Source organism: Oncorhynchus keta, chromosome 14, assembly GCF_023373465.1.
Source record: "Oncorhynchus keta strain PuntledgeMale-10-30-2019 chromosome 14, Oket_V2, whole genome shotgun sequence".
In the NCBI taxonomy this organism is placed as follows: Eukaryota; Metazoa; Chordata; class Actinopteri; order Salmoniformes; family Salmonidae; genus Oncorhynchus; species Oncorhynchus keta.
Genome location: NC_068434.1, coordinates 34,224,016 through 34,240,876, shown reverse-complemented (window position 1 = coordinate 34,240,876; position 16,861 = coordinate 34,224,016). Strand labels below are relative to the sequence as shown.

Sequence of the window (16,861 nt, the reverse complement as noted above, 5' to 3'; positions counted from 1 at the left end):
AAAGTCAGATTCACATGGAATTCTTGTGCAATTTAAATGTTTAAATATGAAACTATTTGTGAAAAGATTCAATGTAATTCTACCTTCTAAATGAGAGAATTGTTTTCAAAAGTGAACTATGCTTACTCAGTGTCCCCGCCCAAGTGAACAGGCATTGGTTGTGAACTATGAAGCACACCCTTCTCTCCCCCACTACAAAAGCCCATTGACGAAAGTCAACCTAGTGTTCTCGATGACGTGAGGACTGATGTCCATACGTCTAAAAGGGCTAATTTCAACTACAGAACTAAACCAACCTCAGCATGAGCTCTGGTTGCGAATGGTTGAACGACTACAACCTAACCAAATTAACATTGTGTTCCCGATGACGTGTGGACTGATGTCCATACGTTTAAAAGGGCTAATTTCAACGTGGAGGTGACGATCAACACGCTGGAAGCATGACCTTCGACTATACCAGCCAGAATATAGCATGAGCTTATAGTATGGCAACTATGAACTCTTATTCACTAAAGAAAGGATACATCCAAGATGTCGAGTTATCAGCAGCAGCTGTAAATGTGGGCTATGAAAGGACAAACAATCTCTTCAGAAAGACAGGGTACTACAACGTATACGTTCTACCACGCGACTACGATACTACAACGTATCCTTTCTACCACAAGACATATTCTTCAAAGGACAAGGGAGATCTCTGCTGGGCAACTCAGCCTTCCATCTTCGACCAATCTATCGAAGCGCAGATCAGAGTAAATATTTCTTGCATTTTCCATTTCCAAATGGGCGGTTATTTAGAATGCATACGATTCTGTATTTACGATGGCATAGCTTCATTAGTTCCGATAGAGACCCAATCCTTTTGTTCCTCAGTCTTCCCATGCTTCATTCAAACCCAACCCCCTTTCTCTGAGTAACCAGCTGTCATATCGGTTCCAATCGCTAGGGACGTTTTCTTGTAAGACATAATTAGTAATCAATGTATGATCCATCCTGTGTACACTATATGTAATTCTGTGTGATTATTTAGGTATTTAGTAAATAAATAGTTAAACCAAATTTTGTATTGCTGATTCAACTGGTTAGCCAGGTTTTGTGAAGATAACCAAGAATTTTACGATGTTCAGATGAGACTGAATAAGTTAACGATTGATAATTGACTGCTATTGATATACAATATTACCAGGTCTTTAAGAGTTTATTCGAAAGACAACAGCTCTATAAACCTTCCGTGGTGCCCCGACTTCCTAGTTAATTACATTTACATGATTAATTTAATCAGGTAATATTAATTACAGAGAATTGATTTCATAAAATAGCAAGTCATATATCACTTAATCCATAGTAAAGACACGACACTGTTAGTGAGCGTTTCTACTTTGTCAAGATAATCCATCCACCTGACAGGTGTGGCATATCAAGGAGTTGATTAAACAGCATGATCATTACACATGTGCACCTTATGCTGGGGACAATAAAAGACCACTCTAAAATGTGTATATGCGTGCCTGCGTGAGTGTGCGTGTTTGTATATGTGTATATGCGTGCCTGCGTGAGTGTGTGTGTTTGTATATGTGTATATGCGTGCCTGCGTGAGTGTGTGTGTTTGAAACATAAACATTTTTTATCCTGTCATTCCTCAGCCAAACAGTTACAGTAGTAACCACCAATGAATTTAGAAGTAGCAAGGACAGTAAGCACACTAGAGGACATTTGATTGCTTGTTGTCTTTGTACTGAATCGTCGTGTTTGTGAGTTTTTATATTCCCAGGCCTACCTTTCAGCACAGTTGTCCTGGCAACGGAAGACCGTCATTTTCTTGTAGTCGAAAAAGGACACTCCCCTAAGTGCTCTTTTCGCTGTGTCGTCGATATAGCAGCCGATGTACTTCGCTGTAAGAGAGAAAAGTATAACATTTCTGATAATAAATCAAATATGCACAATTCAAGCAGACCAATGCATATTATAGGAGACAAGGGAGAGAGGCAATAATACTGTTTGAAATAGCACATGTTTTGTTTAGCATGGAATTCCATAGTTTATGTGAGTAAAACATGCACATTTAGTACATTTCCAAAGGTAATTGCTTATTATTACAGCCATGGTCAATTATGTAGAGACATTCTATAAATCAGTAAAACAACTTTTAAGTAAAATCCCAAATCATCAATTTGATCCATACAGTGAAGACATATTGAAGGGCAATGTTTCTGCTCAAGGAATCAACACCAGACTAGCATGTTGATTTATTTATAAAGACACACAACTCCTTCTAGTGGCCTGCTACTGCAATGGCACTCAGTACACTTCCTCCCTGACTTATTTGAAGTGAGTATTGAGGGAGGGAGGGAGGGAGGGATGTCCTTCTGCAGTGGGACTGGTTGATCCTTCCACACTTCCTTCCTGCTCTGTCTGTGAGGTAGCATGCTGGGTAGACCAATCCAAAACCCTCACCATCTGTCCCCTGGGGGGTTGAACAATGCACATCCTAACCCACCACATTACTGTAATTGTAATGGTCTAAAAGGCAGTAGAGCGGCAGCATGTGGTGCTCTGTAGGACCTTGCAGTAATCTTCCGCCCAGACATAGCAGCAGAGTGGACTGATCACTAATCTGCTTTATGACAAAGGGAAGCAGTGATTTAGCTCAACTGAACTGCACTTCAGTGGGGCTGCCCTTCCACCTTCCGTTTTTGTGCTGAGTTTATTAAATTAAATAATCCGATCAGCAGCCACACAAGGAAGCAGAGATACTATATCTATCTGCAAGTTGTGATGTAAGCACAGTCATGTGGCAAGAAGATTAACAACAGACACAAATATGAAGTCTATACTGTACGAACAAATACTGTGTGTACACAGATGTATGACAGGAGTGTAGGGAGTGTAGAGACATAACTCAGCCACCTGTATAGAGTTTTATTCAGGGCTGTGATGATAGTTAAAGTAGGCATCTCTCTAAATCAGAAGATCTGGTGTTGACAGGTGATGGATATAGTGGTTCCATTTCAAACAGCTTTGTTTTTTCCTCTCGGTTTCCCAAACAAATAACAGACATGTCAGAAACAATCTGCCTCTCTGAGTTTGTCACCATAGTATGAGCTTATTGTCTCCCCTCTCGTATCATGTTATTATCTTATCATAATCTTATTATAATCTTTTATAATAATCGTATTATTATTATATACTATACAGTAATGTTCTCGCCTCATGAGGGATGTCAACAGATAAAATGAATCTGTACTGGATTACAACGATACCCTTGCTGGATTACTCCTTGAAACAGGGTAGATGAGGTGGTTGGATACAGGGGAAGACAGTATTTGGTTAATGTTTCTTTCAGACAGTGTGTGTGCTTGCGTGCGTGTGCTTACATGTGCAAACGGGTGCGTACCCTTGTGTGAATGGTGGGGAGCGGGTTGGGTGTGGCTGCTCTTGACGAGAACATGACAGGGGCCTGGAGTGTGATGAGGTGGTGGTGGGGGTGGTGGAGTACTGTGGCACATAGGAGTTGTGGATGAAGTGGAGCAGTGTCACTTTGAAAGCACTAATTACTCTTTCAGCTAGCGCTCTGCCGTGGTCCTGTGGGGTTTATCACTTCACAGAGAAAGAACAGAGGGAGAGGAAGACAGGAAGAGAGAGAAAGAGAAAGAGAGAGAAAGAGAGAGAGAGAGAGAGGGAGAGAGAGGAGAGAGAGAGAGAGAGAGAGAGAGAGAGAGAGAGAGAGAGAGAGAGAGAGAGAGAGAGAGCAAGGACATCCTAGACAGAGAGGACATACTACATGGAGACAAACTGAGGTCCTCTCGTATGATCTGATAATCCGTAGCAATAATACATGTACTATATAAAGCCTGTTTGTGTTTCTCTCAATCAGAAAGATGGATAACAATCATGTACCATATGAATACCACATGAATGTAACAAAAACAATCCCTGTGCAAATCAATTCCACCCAGGAACTGCTTGTGCTTGTAATACCTATTTCTCTCATTCAAAGGCTAACTATATGTAGGTATCCTTGTACTACGAAGGTAATAACCATAGAGATTCTATCTCTATTATTATACTGCTGTCATCTGGTACAACTCCTACTATATACTTTAAAGTCCAATATGGAGAGTGTAAAGATCATTGAAAAGGATCATATGATTAGGGCGGTGCGCTATGCTGTGCACTTCTGGCACTTCCAGTCTGCTACCAGCTGCTCACAGCAGCCAGCTTTGTGGAGTCCCATTCTAAATTAATCTACATCACTTCACAGGAGCTCGATCTAGCTCTTTTTGGGAAAGGTTAATTGGACATGGACATGCTACATATGGACATGCTACATATGGCCCATGAAAATGAGCCGTGAAGGATTTTACCCAAGATTGGAGATCTATGCTTATGAGTGTGAGACTTTCAGAGATAGAGACAAACCTTCAATTAGCTTATTTTTTCAATTATATTTTGTGGTTTGGTTCCAAGTCATTTGTCTGTGGCTTCTCAGTATCTAGGTAATATTTACAATGTCACACCAGATGTTGCTAAGGATAGCTCCATTATGTAGGAAAACATACATAATAAAATATAGGGAAAACCTGCTATCAATGTAAAGCAGTGCGTTCTGAATATCTCCCTCAATGGGTGTTGACTGACTGTGGGCAAGGAGGACCAGGGTGGGTGGCATCACAGAGCTAACTGAGCCCCTGGTTCCAGATCTCCCTGGGAGACAGGTCTTCATCTCCCTGGAGCTACAAGCTCTCACAGTCTTAATCGTCACATTTTTAAGTTATTCCAAACATCACATTATTAAGTGTTTAAGGTTAAGTTTAGGAATTAACTCCACATTTGTACGGTTAGGGTTCAATTTAGACATTAACTCTGAATGGTTAATGTAAGGGTTAAGGTTTGGGATAGGTTTAAAATAAAAAAATATTAAAAACAACTTTCTTTCGCTGGATTCAAACATGCATCATTTGGAATCAGAGGTAGAAGCTTAAGCCCATCCACTATCCCCATCCACAATGTCCTTGCAAAACCTTGAAGGTAACAGTGCTCACTGTTGCCCCTTAATAGACAGTTTCCACATCATCTCCCAACGTCTTCAGAAATGGATGAACGTCAAATACTGGCTTGTTTTACAGGTGACCTGCCTGTCCTGGAGAGGCATCACCTGAAGGGCTAATTACTTGTTAAATATCCAGTCACTTAAATGCTGCATCAAATTTAAATGGCTGTCGTTTTGCCAAGGCCTCCAGCACAATAATATCCACATTAACCTTGAGCAACACTCTGAGGGTGAATGTGTATTTGCCTATCCACAAATGCCTGTGTGTCTGTACATGTGGAATACTGTGCATTTCATAATGAACAGTGAATACTCAAGGGGCCATTTAAGTTTGATAGTCACTTAAACGGATAGTATATTTCTTCAGGCTGTTGCAGTGAAATAATAAATTACTCTATTGTCTATAAACCTGTCATTTTTTATACAACATAAACAACTGGAGTTACAGATGTAGGATCGTAATTTGAGCCAGCAACAGGACATATGAATGATGTGGATGACAATTAATGGACATTTTTGTAGGGGTTGAAACATTATTCGTAAGGGAAATTCAAGTCTGAAATTTCAAAGTGGAAATGTCAAACTTCAGAAGCATTTTAAACCTTGAATACCCTACAGGTTTTACATTTACTGCATTGCAGGAAAGGTCTCCTGCAACAGGGTGATCAAATTAAGATCATAAATCTGTAAGTCAGAGGTGACTTTATCAGACAATGATTCTTATGTATAAAACCAAGCTGAGGGTGTCTAGTTAAATACACTACAGGACCAAAAGTATGTGGACACCTGCTCGTCGAACATCTAATTCCAAAATCATGGGTATTAATATGGAGTTGGTCCCCCCCTTTCTGCTGTAACAGCCTCCACTCTTCTGGGAAGACTTTCCACTAGATGTTGGAACTTTGCTGCGGGGACTTGCTTCCATTCAGAGTATTAGTGATGTTGGGCTATTAGGTCTGGCTCGCAGTCGGCGTTCCAATTCATCCCAAAGTTCTCGATGGGGTTGAGGTCAGGGTTCTGTGCAGGCCAGTCAAGTTCTTCCACACCGATCTCGACAAACCATTTCTGTGTGGACCTCGCTTTGTGCACGGGGGCGTTGTCATGTTGCCACAAAGTTGGAAGCACAGAATTGTCTAGAATATGCTGTAGTGTTAATATTTCCATATATCAATATCATATATCACATATCAATATTTCCAAACCCATTTCATGAAGCTCCAGTTCCTGTGCTGACATGGCTTCCTGAGGCAGTTTGAACTCGGTAGTGAGTGCTGCAACCGAGGACAGACAATTTTAACGTGCTATACGCTTCAACACTTGGCGGTCCCGTTCTGTTTCCAATTCACAATAACAGCACTTACAGTTGACCAGGGCAGCTCTAGTAGGGCAGAAACTTTAAGAAAGGACTTGTTGGAAAGGTGGCATCCTATGATGGTGCCATATTGAAGGTCACTGAGCTCTTCAGTAAGGCCATTCTACTGCCAATGTTTGTCTATGGAGATTGCATGGCGGTGTGCTCAATTTTATACACCTGTCGGCAACCGGGGGGGTCTGAAATAGCCAAATCCACATACGTTTGTGTATATAGTGTATACCAAACATGTACTGTAGGTACTGTACAACTAGCAATGTATCAACATAAACTTTTGACTCACCCCGTCCGTCGTCCAGATCTTTGGCGTTGCGTCCCTTGAGGGCGCGGTTCCAGCTGCTGGTGTAGTCTACTCCCCTACCCTCCCAGTCCTTCCCACCAGCCCCTTTCATCCAGGGAGGGCCGTACCTCCGTGGGGTGGGTCTGCGTGTATCTTTCAACACCCTCCCCATCATTCCTACCCCCCGGCCGTCTGAGGAGGCCACCCTGTTCCCTATCCCAGATGCTACCATGGGGTCCCGGCCCCCATTTTCCCCCGTGGAGCTGTCCCCTACAAAGCCAGAGTGCAGGAACACCAGGCTCCCAGCTGTCAGGTAGAGGAGGATGAAGGAGAAGAAGCGCACAGGTTTCCTGCGAAAGTAGCGTTGGATTTTCAGCAGAGGCCTGGCCATGCTGGCTCCCCCTGCTCAGTCACAACGTCCCAGGGACACCCAACCATAAAGCAGCAGAGCAGGACAACACCCCCCTAAAGCTACTAAGAGGTTCAATCACACAGGACAGAGAGTCCAAATCCAATTCTGGTTGGGGAAAAATAATTGCCTACCAGGTAAAAAAACACACACAACAAAGGTATCTTGAGCTAAGGAGTGTGTGTGTATGGGATCTCTGCATGAAGGGGTGTGTGTGTAGTGCTGGAGAGTGTGTCTCCAGTGTGTGTCTCTCTACATTCCCTCTGAGAAAGCATCAGGAGGGCAGAGAGCTGATGGTGGGGCCATGGCAGGAAAGGTGATTTGCTGAGACTGAAAGACGACCACAGCTCCACAGAGGCCCTTTCCACCGCCAAGCAGATGGAAGACGCTTTTACTCCCTCCAGCCATTTACCGCGACGGTCTGTGACGGAGGTTGTGGCTCGCCATCTGAAAGTAAAATAAGCCGCATTAAATCAAATCAAAATCGAATTGTATTTGTAACATGCTTCATAAACAACATGTGTAGTCTAACAGTGAAATGCTTCCTTTCGGGCCCTTCCAAACAATGCAGAGAAAAAAACATTGAAATAGAAGAGAAAAAAAAGAGAAATAATAACACAAAGAATAAATAGAAAAATTCTAACACACAATAACTTGGCTATGTACACGAGGTACCAATATCGAGTCAAGGGGTACAAGGTAGTTGAGGTAGATACTGTATGTACATATAGGGAGGGATAAAGTGACTAGGCAACGGAATAGATAATAAATAGTAACAACGGAGTATTTGATGAGTCAAAAGAGATTAGTGCAAAAAGGATCAATGCAGATATTCCAGGTAGCTATTGGTTAACTATTTAACAAACTATTTTACCAGTCTTATAGCTTTGGGTGTAGTGCCCACCCACACACACCATCTCCCCACCTCCTCAGCAACACTCAACCATCATGCACCAGGTTGCAAAGAAATAAACTAACACAAATAAATAAACAACCTAACCCGAAAAAAGCAGAAGCAGTGGCAAACAGCACATTAGGGTTAGATATGGCCAAAAGATACATCAAAATGAATCTCACAAATAAATACAAGACACTATTATTAAGACAAATGCATCAAACTAAAATACAAAATACTTTTGCAAAGTAGAGTATTTACATAAATACACTTGCAAGTACACGGCTTCACTACAACAGCATTCTCAGTAGCTCTAACGACAAGTGTTTTACTTGCTATGGCTGTGAAATGTGGTTGTTTATCTACCTCAGTTGAATGCACTGACTGTAAGTCGCTCTGGATAAGAGTGTCTACTAAATTAGCAAAATAATAAACAATTAGAAAGTACACTGGGTAATATCATTGACCTTGTTTCGGGGCGGAGCTCATTAACACAATACCCAGCATGCTTTAATGTTCATTTTTACATTTTCATTTATGTATTGGTAATTTAGAAGACACTCTTATCACACCATAATGCCATTAGACTTCTGATATCAATGCAAGGTGAAATTAAATAATAATAATTAAATAAAGTTATTAGAAAGTATTTTATATTTTGAAAATACTAATTACAGTTCTTGAAAGTATCTTGCTACTAATACATTGGATTGTAGTTAAGGCCGGTGAAATACAAATGACAAAATGCTCAAAAGTAATTGAAATACATATTTCTAATATATCTCTGATTAGAGTGGATGAAAAGCTTTGGGCTGTGGTGGTTGTTGCCTTCAGTTCATACTAAACCCAACTGTGGGTGGTCCTCTCTGTTCCAACTAGCTCTGAGCTCTACAGGCTTCATTATATCTTCTAAATGAGATTGGAATGGAAACACTGGATGGGGAGGGGAAACATAGGAGTTCCACCCCACAGCAGTCGAGTTAACCTTTTACTGCAGTTGGCTAAATCAGGGTCACACAGAGTGTTTCTTGGTAGTACTAAACAAATCTACTTTGAAACAAAAGTATACACCTCACACAGCTTAAAAAAAGAAGACACCTATATACCATGTCAGATATAGAGTTGAAATGTATTCAGTTTAGCGTTTGCATCCCAATATTACACTTTATATACATCATAGAAGACATAGAAACACCGGATTTTCGGCAGGTTTTTTAAAATAATGTTTATTCATTATGAAATTATGAAAAATATGAATAACATTCTACCCATGAGGTCACTATGTCATTTGATTGCAGGAAATGGCTACAATCCTCTCCATCACGGATGGTATGAGTTGCTGAATTGAAAAATAAATAAAAAATCCCATTCTGTTTCAGTGGTCCCAGATCAGGATCTGGTAACATTCTTTATATTAACAACACTACAGATGTAGGATCTTAATTTGAGCCAGTTTACTACAGCAGGAAAATAATCCTGCAGCAACGGGAAATGTGAAATATCATGCGGAATATAATTAATGGACATTTGTCTGGATATCTCAAGTAAGACGGGCGTTCTTCATTCATTAAAAAATATGTGAAAAAAAAAATATATATATATTATTTTTTTTTACGTTTAAAAAAATATATATGTGCTTAATAGCAAACTCTTTGGTGATCTGTAAACATTTTAAATTACGAGCCTAGTTTATTTCTTATGGAGAAAAAAAGGATTCTTCCTGGCTAGCCTTGATTGGCTGAGATAATGGAGGGGCTGGTCATGCTGAGAGATGATTCCTGATTGGTCTACCATGCCACAGGCTACTGTCTATAACATAATGGGGGTTTCCTGATCAGTAGTCTACCACAGATTTTTATTTTAAAGATAATAGCAATGGACAATTGCAAACGTGTTGCTACAGCTCTCAACGTCATCACTGCCCTGAATTTAACTGCCGCTATTGACAAAGCTCAGTAGGAGAATGTTGTGATGGGCTACTCTCTGGAGGTTGACAGCCTGACTCGCTCTTGACTCTGAAAGTGAATCAGATGACGAAGCAATCCTTGACTTGGGTAAAAACAACATTGTCATTTCTGATGATTTCTGATGACAGTGGTGAGGAAGAAATGAAGATCAACAGTATTGTTGTGGCAGAATAAGTGGACCAAGTTTTGAACTCAGTGGAATGCCCAGTAGAAGCAGAGTATGAGGAGATGAACAAAACTCTGAAGTTCGATTGCAAATAAGGAGAGAGTCGAAAAAAGAACTCAGAAGGCTCTTGTATAAAACAACTCTCACTGCGTTAAATCTTTAAGCAAAGGGCAAACACAGCATCCATGACAGAGACAAACAAAGATGATTCTTGGAATATTGAACACTGTCAATGTCAACTGGAGCGACATGACACAACATAACAAGAATGCTGAGCAGACGAAAAGCAAATGACAGAGAACCTTTTACTTAACCATTAGAAACCCAGACCCGGTTTTCCTTGCATAAAAACATCAGTAGTGATAGGACTGCTCAAGGAGACCCCAATTAACATATTTCTGAAGAAAAAATTAAAATGTTGGTTAACAAAAAATGCATGCAAATGTATGGTTTGCATCACTTAATGCCGTTTGTTACACAACACACTTTCAAGTACTTAGCCAAAAATGTAGATTTTTAGTTGAAAATATACTCAGGCCATCTCTGGACATCACATGAAATATGCTGAATGAGCATACAAAACAATGCCTCTTCAGCAAGTGTGTAACACCTTCTGGAGCTTGTCTATAAGTTGGAATAACAAGTTAGCACATTTCAAACAAGCATTACTTTCCCATGTTTCCCCCATGAGTCTGTACTTTTATAAAACATACAAAAAAGCCAATATCGATTTGATGGAATAGGAAAAAACTCTACCACTCTTTCAGTGTACCACCTTAGCGGGTGGTGAAAAAAGAGTGTCCTTATCTGTCCTCTGAGTCACGCTATGGCCATTATAAGGTTTGTGTTTACACCCAATGCCTTGGGAGATTAAGGTGTTTGAGGTCAGAGCATTCAGAGGGGAGGAGGGGGGGTAACCTTGACTTAGAGGCAGACCTTCATAAAAGGTACTACAGTACATATAAAGGTACTCAAGTACTTCCCCTCATGCGCTCTTCCTCCTTATTTTCACTTTCTAACCATGGCATGCAGACACAGACATATTATATCTGCCTAGCATTCTTTTACATACTGGGATTGGCATGTAGGCCAGAGGCAAAAAACACCTGGGCAGATTTTGGGCATGGTTGGGGAGAAAGATAAAGGGCACACAACTGGTGGCAGATGGCAGAATGTTACAGTATACACACATGCACACACACACTTGCAATCACCCTATTAATTATTTATAAGCACACAATGGAAAAAATGAAATTGAACTACAAACTCCACCTGAGAAGAGCATTTCTAATTTGCAGGTTCAAATGACCGTAATAAGAGTGGATGCAGAGGTCACTGACTTCAAACAAGACATTGAAACACAGACAGGTTTTGTATGTAGGGGGGCAGAGAGTTACAGGTGTCCTTACATTCTCTAATTGCCAATTGGGGTTCTATGACTTGCCGTGAGTTTACAATGTTTAAATGAGCTATAAGAGGCCCTTGAAGTGAGAACCTCCTCGAGTATTGGGGTTGGACTGTGTTCATATCTGGCTGACCACTTCAGAAGGTGGTCAGGGCAACATTTCTCCTCAGTCTGGATGCAATCAGGCACATTTTTGGGATGACATCATCAGCACTCTGCCACAAGTCTCCAGAAAACTTGTGTTTTCGAAGTGAGGCACCTTTTTTCATTAAACGTTAGAGGAAATATGTTCCTAGTGTGTGAGGAACGTGTTTATTGGCTTCAAAATGGCTAGCCAGCTAGCTTATTTACAAAAAAATGTTTTTGTGTGGCTAGAGTTATGCTAACCTGTTTGCAATCCCTTTAACTTTGCTAGCTAACTTGCTGGCTAGCTACAGAGTTTCACTGGCTAGATAGCTACAGTAAATGGCTCCTGCCATCAAGTTGTTGTTGTGTTCTTATCAGATGTATCCTGTTCCACCGTTTGCAGAATGCATACTGGCATTTGAATACATAAAAAAAGGGAATCCAGACACAACATGGACATTTAAATGTAGGCGTATACACATGACGTGTTCGAAATTTCATGATCTCCATGATCAGAATACAAAAGCTGCATGAACTGTCAAGTCTAGACACGGCGTGATTGACCATTAATTCACATTCATATTAAATGAGCCAGCAAATATTTAATCCGAGTGGATTCTGGCGGGAGAAATGTCAGAGTTAATCGTTACCGGGCAGTCGGGCAGCTCAGTGCGTGCTGTGGGCCATGGCTCTGCAGGACACTCCATAAATATACTTCATATCTGCCCTGTGACTTATTGAGCACTAGGCAAGGGGCTCTCCTGCAGAGTGGATGCTGTCACCTCACTCATACCCTTTACAGAAAGCCTTTACTGTAAAACAAAATCAGGCCATGTTTTTTAGAGCCCAATTCATAGAGTCCCATTTGAACCACATTCTTGCCAGGATAAACCATTTATATCTCCCGTGCACATGCTGGGAAGTGTGGGAGTAGATGTGGATCAATGTGGGTGGACGTCTATTTGAATAAATCTATTGAATATACACCATTATAAAGGAATCCGTGATTTTTTTTTAGGCAGGTCCTAAGAAACATTTTAAGACAAATTGTTTCTTTTTACGAATAGAATGCCATATTCTTTGTTTAATTATGTTACTGGTCTGTGCAGCCAAAAGTCTGCAGCATGTGCATGAAATCACAACCTGGTCTCAGAGCATTTCATATTATTCTGTATGTAAATTAAATACACTCCATTTAGTATGATACGTTACATTTTAAACGGTATTAATTCATTTGTGGATGTCCATCACCCATTTCGTATGATTATAAGTACAAATTTGCAAAATGTACAATATGTTACGAATTTGCAAAATGTACAATATGTTATGAAAACTAGCTAGGTGGCTAATATTAGCTAGCTGAATACCGTTAGCTTGGCTAGAGGTTAGGGTTAAGTTTAGGAGTTAGGTTAATGGGTTGCAGTTAGGGTTAGGGGAAGAGTTAGCTTACATGCTAAGTAGTTGCAAAGCAGCTAAAAAGTAGTTAACAGTTGAAAAGTTGCTAATTAGCTAAAATGCTAGAGTTGTCCATGATGAGATTCGAACTAGCAACCTTGCTACACATTTGCGTTATATGCCCACCGATCCACCCCAACCAACCACCCTACTTACATTATTACCAATCAGGCTGTTATGGTAGAGTGGTCAGATGGAAGCCACTCCTTATTAAAAGGCACATGACAGCCCGCTTCGAGTTTGCCAAAAGGCACTTAAAGACTCTCAGACCATGAGAAACAAGATTCTCTGGTCTGATGAAAGCAAGATTGAACCTGGCACTATCCCTATGGTGAAGCATGGTGGTGGCAGCATCATGGTGTGGGGGTGTTTTTCAGCGGCAGGGACTGGGAGATTAGTCAGGATCAAGGCAAAGATTAATGGAGCAAAGTACAGAGATATCCTTGGTGAAAACCTGCTCCAGAGTGCTCAGGACCTCAGACTGGGGTGAAGGTTCACCTTCCAACAGGACAACTACCCTAAGCACACAGCCAAGACAACACAGGAGTGGCTTCAGGACAAGTCTCTGAATGCCCTTGAGTGGCCCAGCCAGAGCTCAGTCTTGAACTCGATCGAACATCTTTGGGAGACCTGAAAATAGCTGTGCAGCAACGCTCCCCTTCCAACCAGTCAGATCTTGAGTGGATCTGCAGGGAAGAATTGGTGAACCACCTCAAATACAGGTGTGCCAAGCTTGTAACGTCATACCCAAGAAGACTCAAGGCTGTAATTGCTGCCAAAGATGCTTCAGCAAAGTACTGAATAAAGGATCTGAATACTTATGTAAATGTCATATTTCATTTTTCTCTTTATAGAAATTAGCAAACATGTCTAAAAACCTGCTTTGACATTATGGGGTGTTGTGTGTAGATTGATGAGGGGAAAAAAACGATTCAATCAATTTTAGAATAAGGCTGTAACCTAACAAAATGTCCAAAAAGTCAAGGTGTCTGAATACTTTCCAAAGGCACTGTATATCCAGATGATGCTGCATACCATTTTGCGCAATGAAGATGTAGGCATGTTCGAGGTGTAAGAGCATAGTGTGTGCCAATGCATTACGGCTACATTTCATACTAAGCTGTAGGCAGAACTTTACGCAATCATGACTAACACCTTGATCACACAGACAGCGTCAATGGCAAAATGGTATGCAGAATCATCTGGATATGTGTCCCCTTCTGCTATCATTTCTGTCAAGCTGTTTACTATACAGTAGAATGCACTGCAACTGCCTCTAACGCGATGCTGCAAGGCAAACGTAGCATTCCATTGGAAATGAATGTACTTCTGGTGTACCTAAATGCAATGATGCTGTCGGTGTGATCGAGGCGTAAGTAGGTTGGCGGAAATAAAAGTATAGGTATTTGTTGCTGGCAATATCTTTCATATATGAAGAAAAGTCGGCAAAAAGTTGGCGGGATGCTAAAGTTGGTGGAAAAACGTCTTGGTTTAAAAACGGTTTCTATCCCACCTAGCTCAGGGAACAGGTCAACTGAGACCACCTTATGTGACCACCAGCCTTTCTGTCCTACACTGTCCTACCCAGTCCTGCCTTGCTGGCTCTCTGACAGGTGTCACCGCCTCTGTCACTAACAGCCTTCTTATATACACAGAGTGTACAAAACACTAAGAACATGACATATCCATGACATAGCTTTTAACTGGATTCACCTGGTGAATTAGTTAGTCACCTACTGAGTGAGTCGTGTTTATATGCCTTGTGTTTGGCCCCAGATGAGGATAATACAGACCACTTTTGTAACATTGAATCAAAAAAACAGATAATTTGATTAAATATAATTATCTCCTTATCTGTTTTCATTCATTATCATTTGTGATGTTATTGGATTACCTTGTATAAACCACTATAGTAGGCTCAAGGGTGTGGGGTTTCCACGTCACCAAGTTCAATAACAAACAGGCACCAGTAGCACAATTAGAATGCATTTATTAAGGGTTTTGGTACACTGGGGAAATGCACCAATCACCTCACAGTCCACAAGCCGTTCTCATTGTCCGTTCCATTTTCCAGGTGTACTCCTCACACTGGGGTCATCAGCCAATCCGGTCCGGTACACAAGGGGGGGGTAATCCGACAGTCCAGGTCACCACAGGTAATCACAGCTATCGCTCTTACAGCTATCGCTCCTCCTCTGCCCCTTTGTGCAGGCTGCTGCCTCCTTTATCCTCAAGCACTCCTTGGCTTAACCATGTCACGTTCTGACCTTAGTTCCTTTGTGATGTCTTTGTTTTAGTATGGTCAGGGCGTGAGTTGGGTGGGCAGTCTATGTTCTTTTTTCTATGATTTGGTATTTCTGTGTTTGGCCTGGTATGGTTCTCAATCAGAGGCAGCTATTGTCCCTGATTGAGAACCATACTTAGGCAGCCTGTTTTCACCCTTGAGTGGTGGGTGATTATTTTCTGTTTGGTGTTTGTATTCTGCACCAGACAGAACAGTTTCGGTTTCGTTCGTTCACTTTGTTGTTTTTGTTCAGTGTTCAATTGCTTTATTAAAAATATGGACACTTACCACGCTGTGCGTTGGTCCTCACCTTCCAACAACAACGGCCTTTACAAACCACCTACAGCCTCCCCTCGTTGGGGCAGGAAGTTCATATAAGGCTCGGCGGTGGAGCCAGCTACCTGCAAGATATCTCCCCTCAATTACAACTCGCCAACTCGCCCTGCCGTCTGCCACACCAAATAAAAATAAACATTTCTCTAGATATTATTGTCATGAATGGGATAATCTCAAATTGTTTTTCATAAATGTCTAACATTTTTATGTTCTTATGCCAAGAAAATAAATTGGGTAGAAATGCAATGGTAATGACATTATGTTGAGAGAGCAAACAGGAGAACTATGCTGTGCAGAACATCAATAAACGAAAACAAATCAGTCCCAGAAAATAATATTTTCCAATGGTCAAATAACTAAGACATAAAACATACGGTTTGTGGTTTGGCTTGGCCCTTACATACTATACTGTATGTATCCAATTTCTGTTATTTTGTATTTTATTTGCCAAATGAACCCTATTCCACTCCTGAATTATTGGGAAACAGGGCGACAAAGAGCTCTGAAACAGAGTTGACCACAGCTGGTTTAAATTTTATTTTAATCAATCCTCTCCTCTGATTTGTGTTGGGCTTGGCTGTGACTGGCTTCCTCCCTGATGATATTGCATTCTACAACAGTGATAACAGCATCACAACATGGCTGAACAAGGGCCAGTGTGGGGCGAGAGAGAGAGAGAGAGAGAGAGAGAGAGAGAGAGAGAGAGAGAGAGAGAGAGAGAGAGAGAGAGAGAGAGAGAGAGAGAGAGAGAGAGAGAGAGAGAGAGAGAGAGAGAGAGAGAGAGAGAAGTGTGTGGGACTGATGAGAGGCCAGTGTGGGGCCGGAGAGAGGAGTGTGTGGTTTTTCTGAAATCCTGGTTGAAGGATTCCGGATTTCCTGCATATTCCCTCCTGGTTCTGGTAAGCCTCCAACCGGGATTTTGGGAAAACCAGGGAATTTATTGAAAGTCTCAGGAATTTTGCAAAACTAAATCCCAAGGCAATGCTTTAACTGAGGTCTGTGAATTGAAGCTAAAATCCTCGGAAGATGAAACAGTGCGACTGTTGGCCCTCAGATGCATTTGTAATAGTTTTTTGTTTTGTTTATGAAAGAAGGAGAGGAGCATCCAGCATCTTGGTC

The 16,861-nt window shown here is 41.2% G+C and overlaps 1 protein-coding gene across 3 annotated transcripts in view; it reads right to left on the bottom strand.

Moving 5' to 3' along the window:
• The window catches only part of LOC118393272 (WSC domain-containing protein 2), an 82,609-nt gene that overhangs the window by 26,491 nt on the left and 39,257 nt on the right, over positions 1-16,861 (bottom strand). Inside the window, exons 2-3 of one of the 3 annotated variants that reach the window (XM_035785803.2) lie at positions 6,703-7,555; positions 1,775-1,889 (exon numbers count right to left, since the gene is read on the bottom strand). In XM_035785803.2, coding sequence (XP_035641696.2) covers positions 1,775-1,889; positions 6,703-7,090 — 503 coding nt within the window. In that variant the 5' untranslated portion in view covers positions 7,091-7,555. Of the gene's footprint in view, positions 1-1,774; positions 1,890-3,371; positions 3,552-6,702; positions 7,556-16,861 lie in introns of those variants that run through there. The other 2 variants (XM_035785804.2, XM_052461569.1) reach the window with 2 other exon arrangements.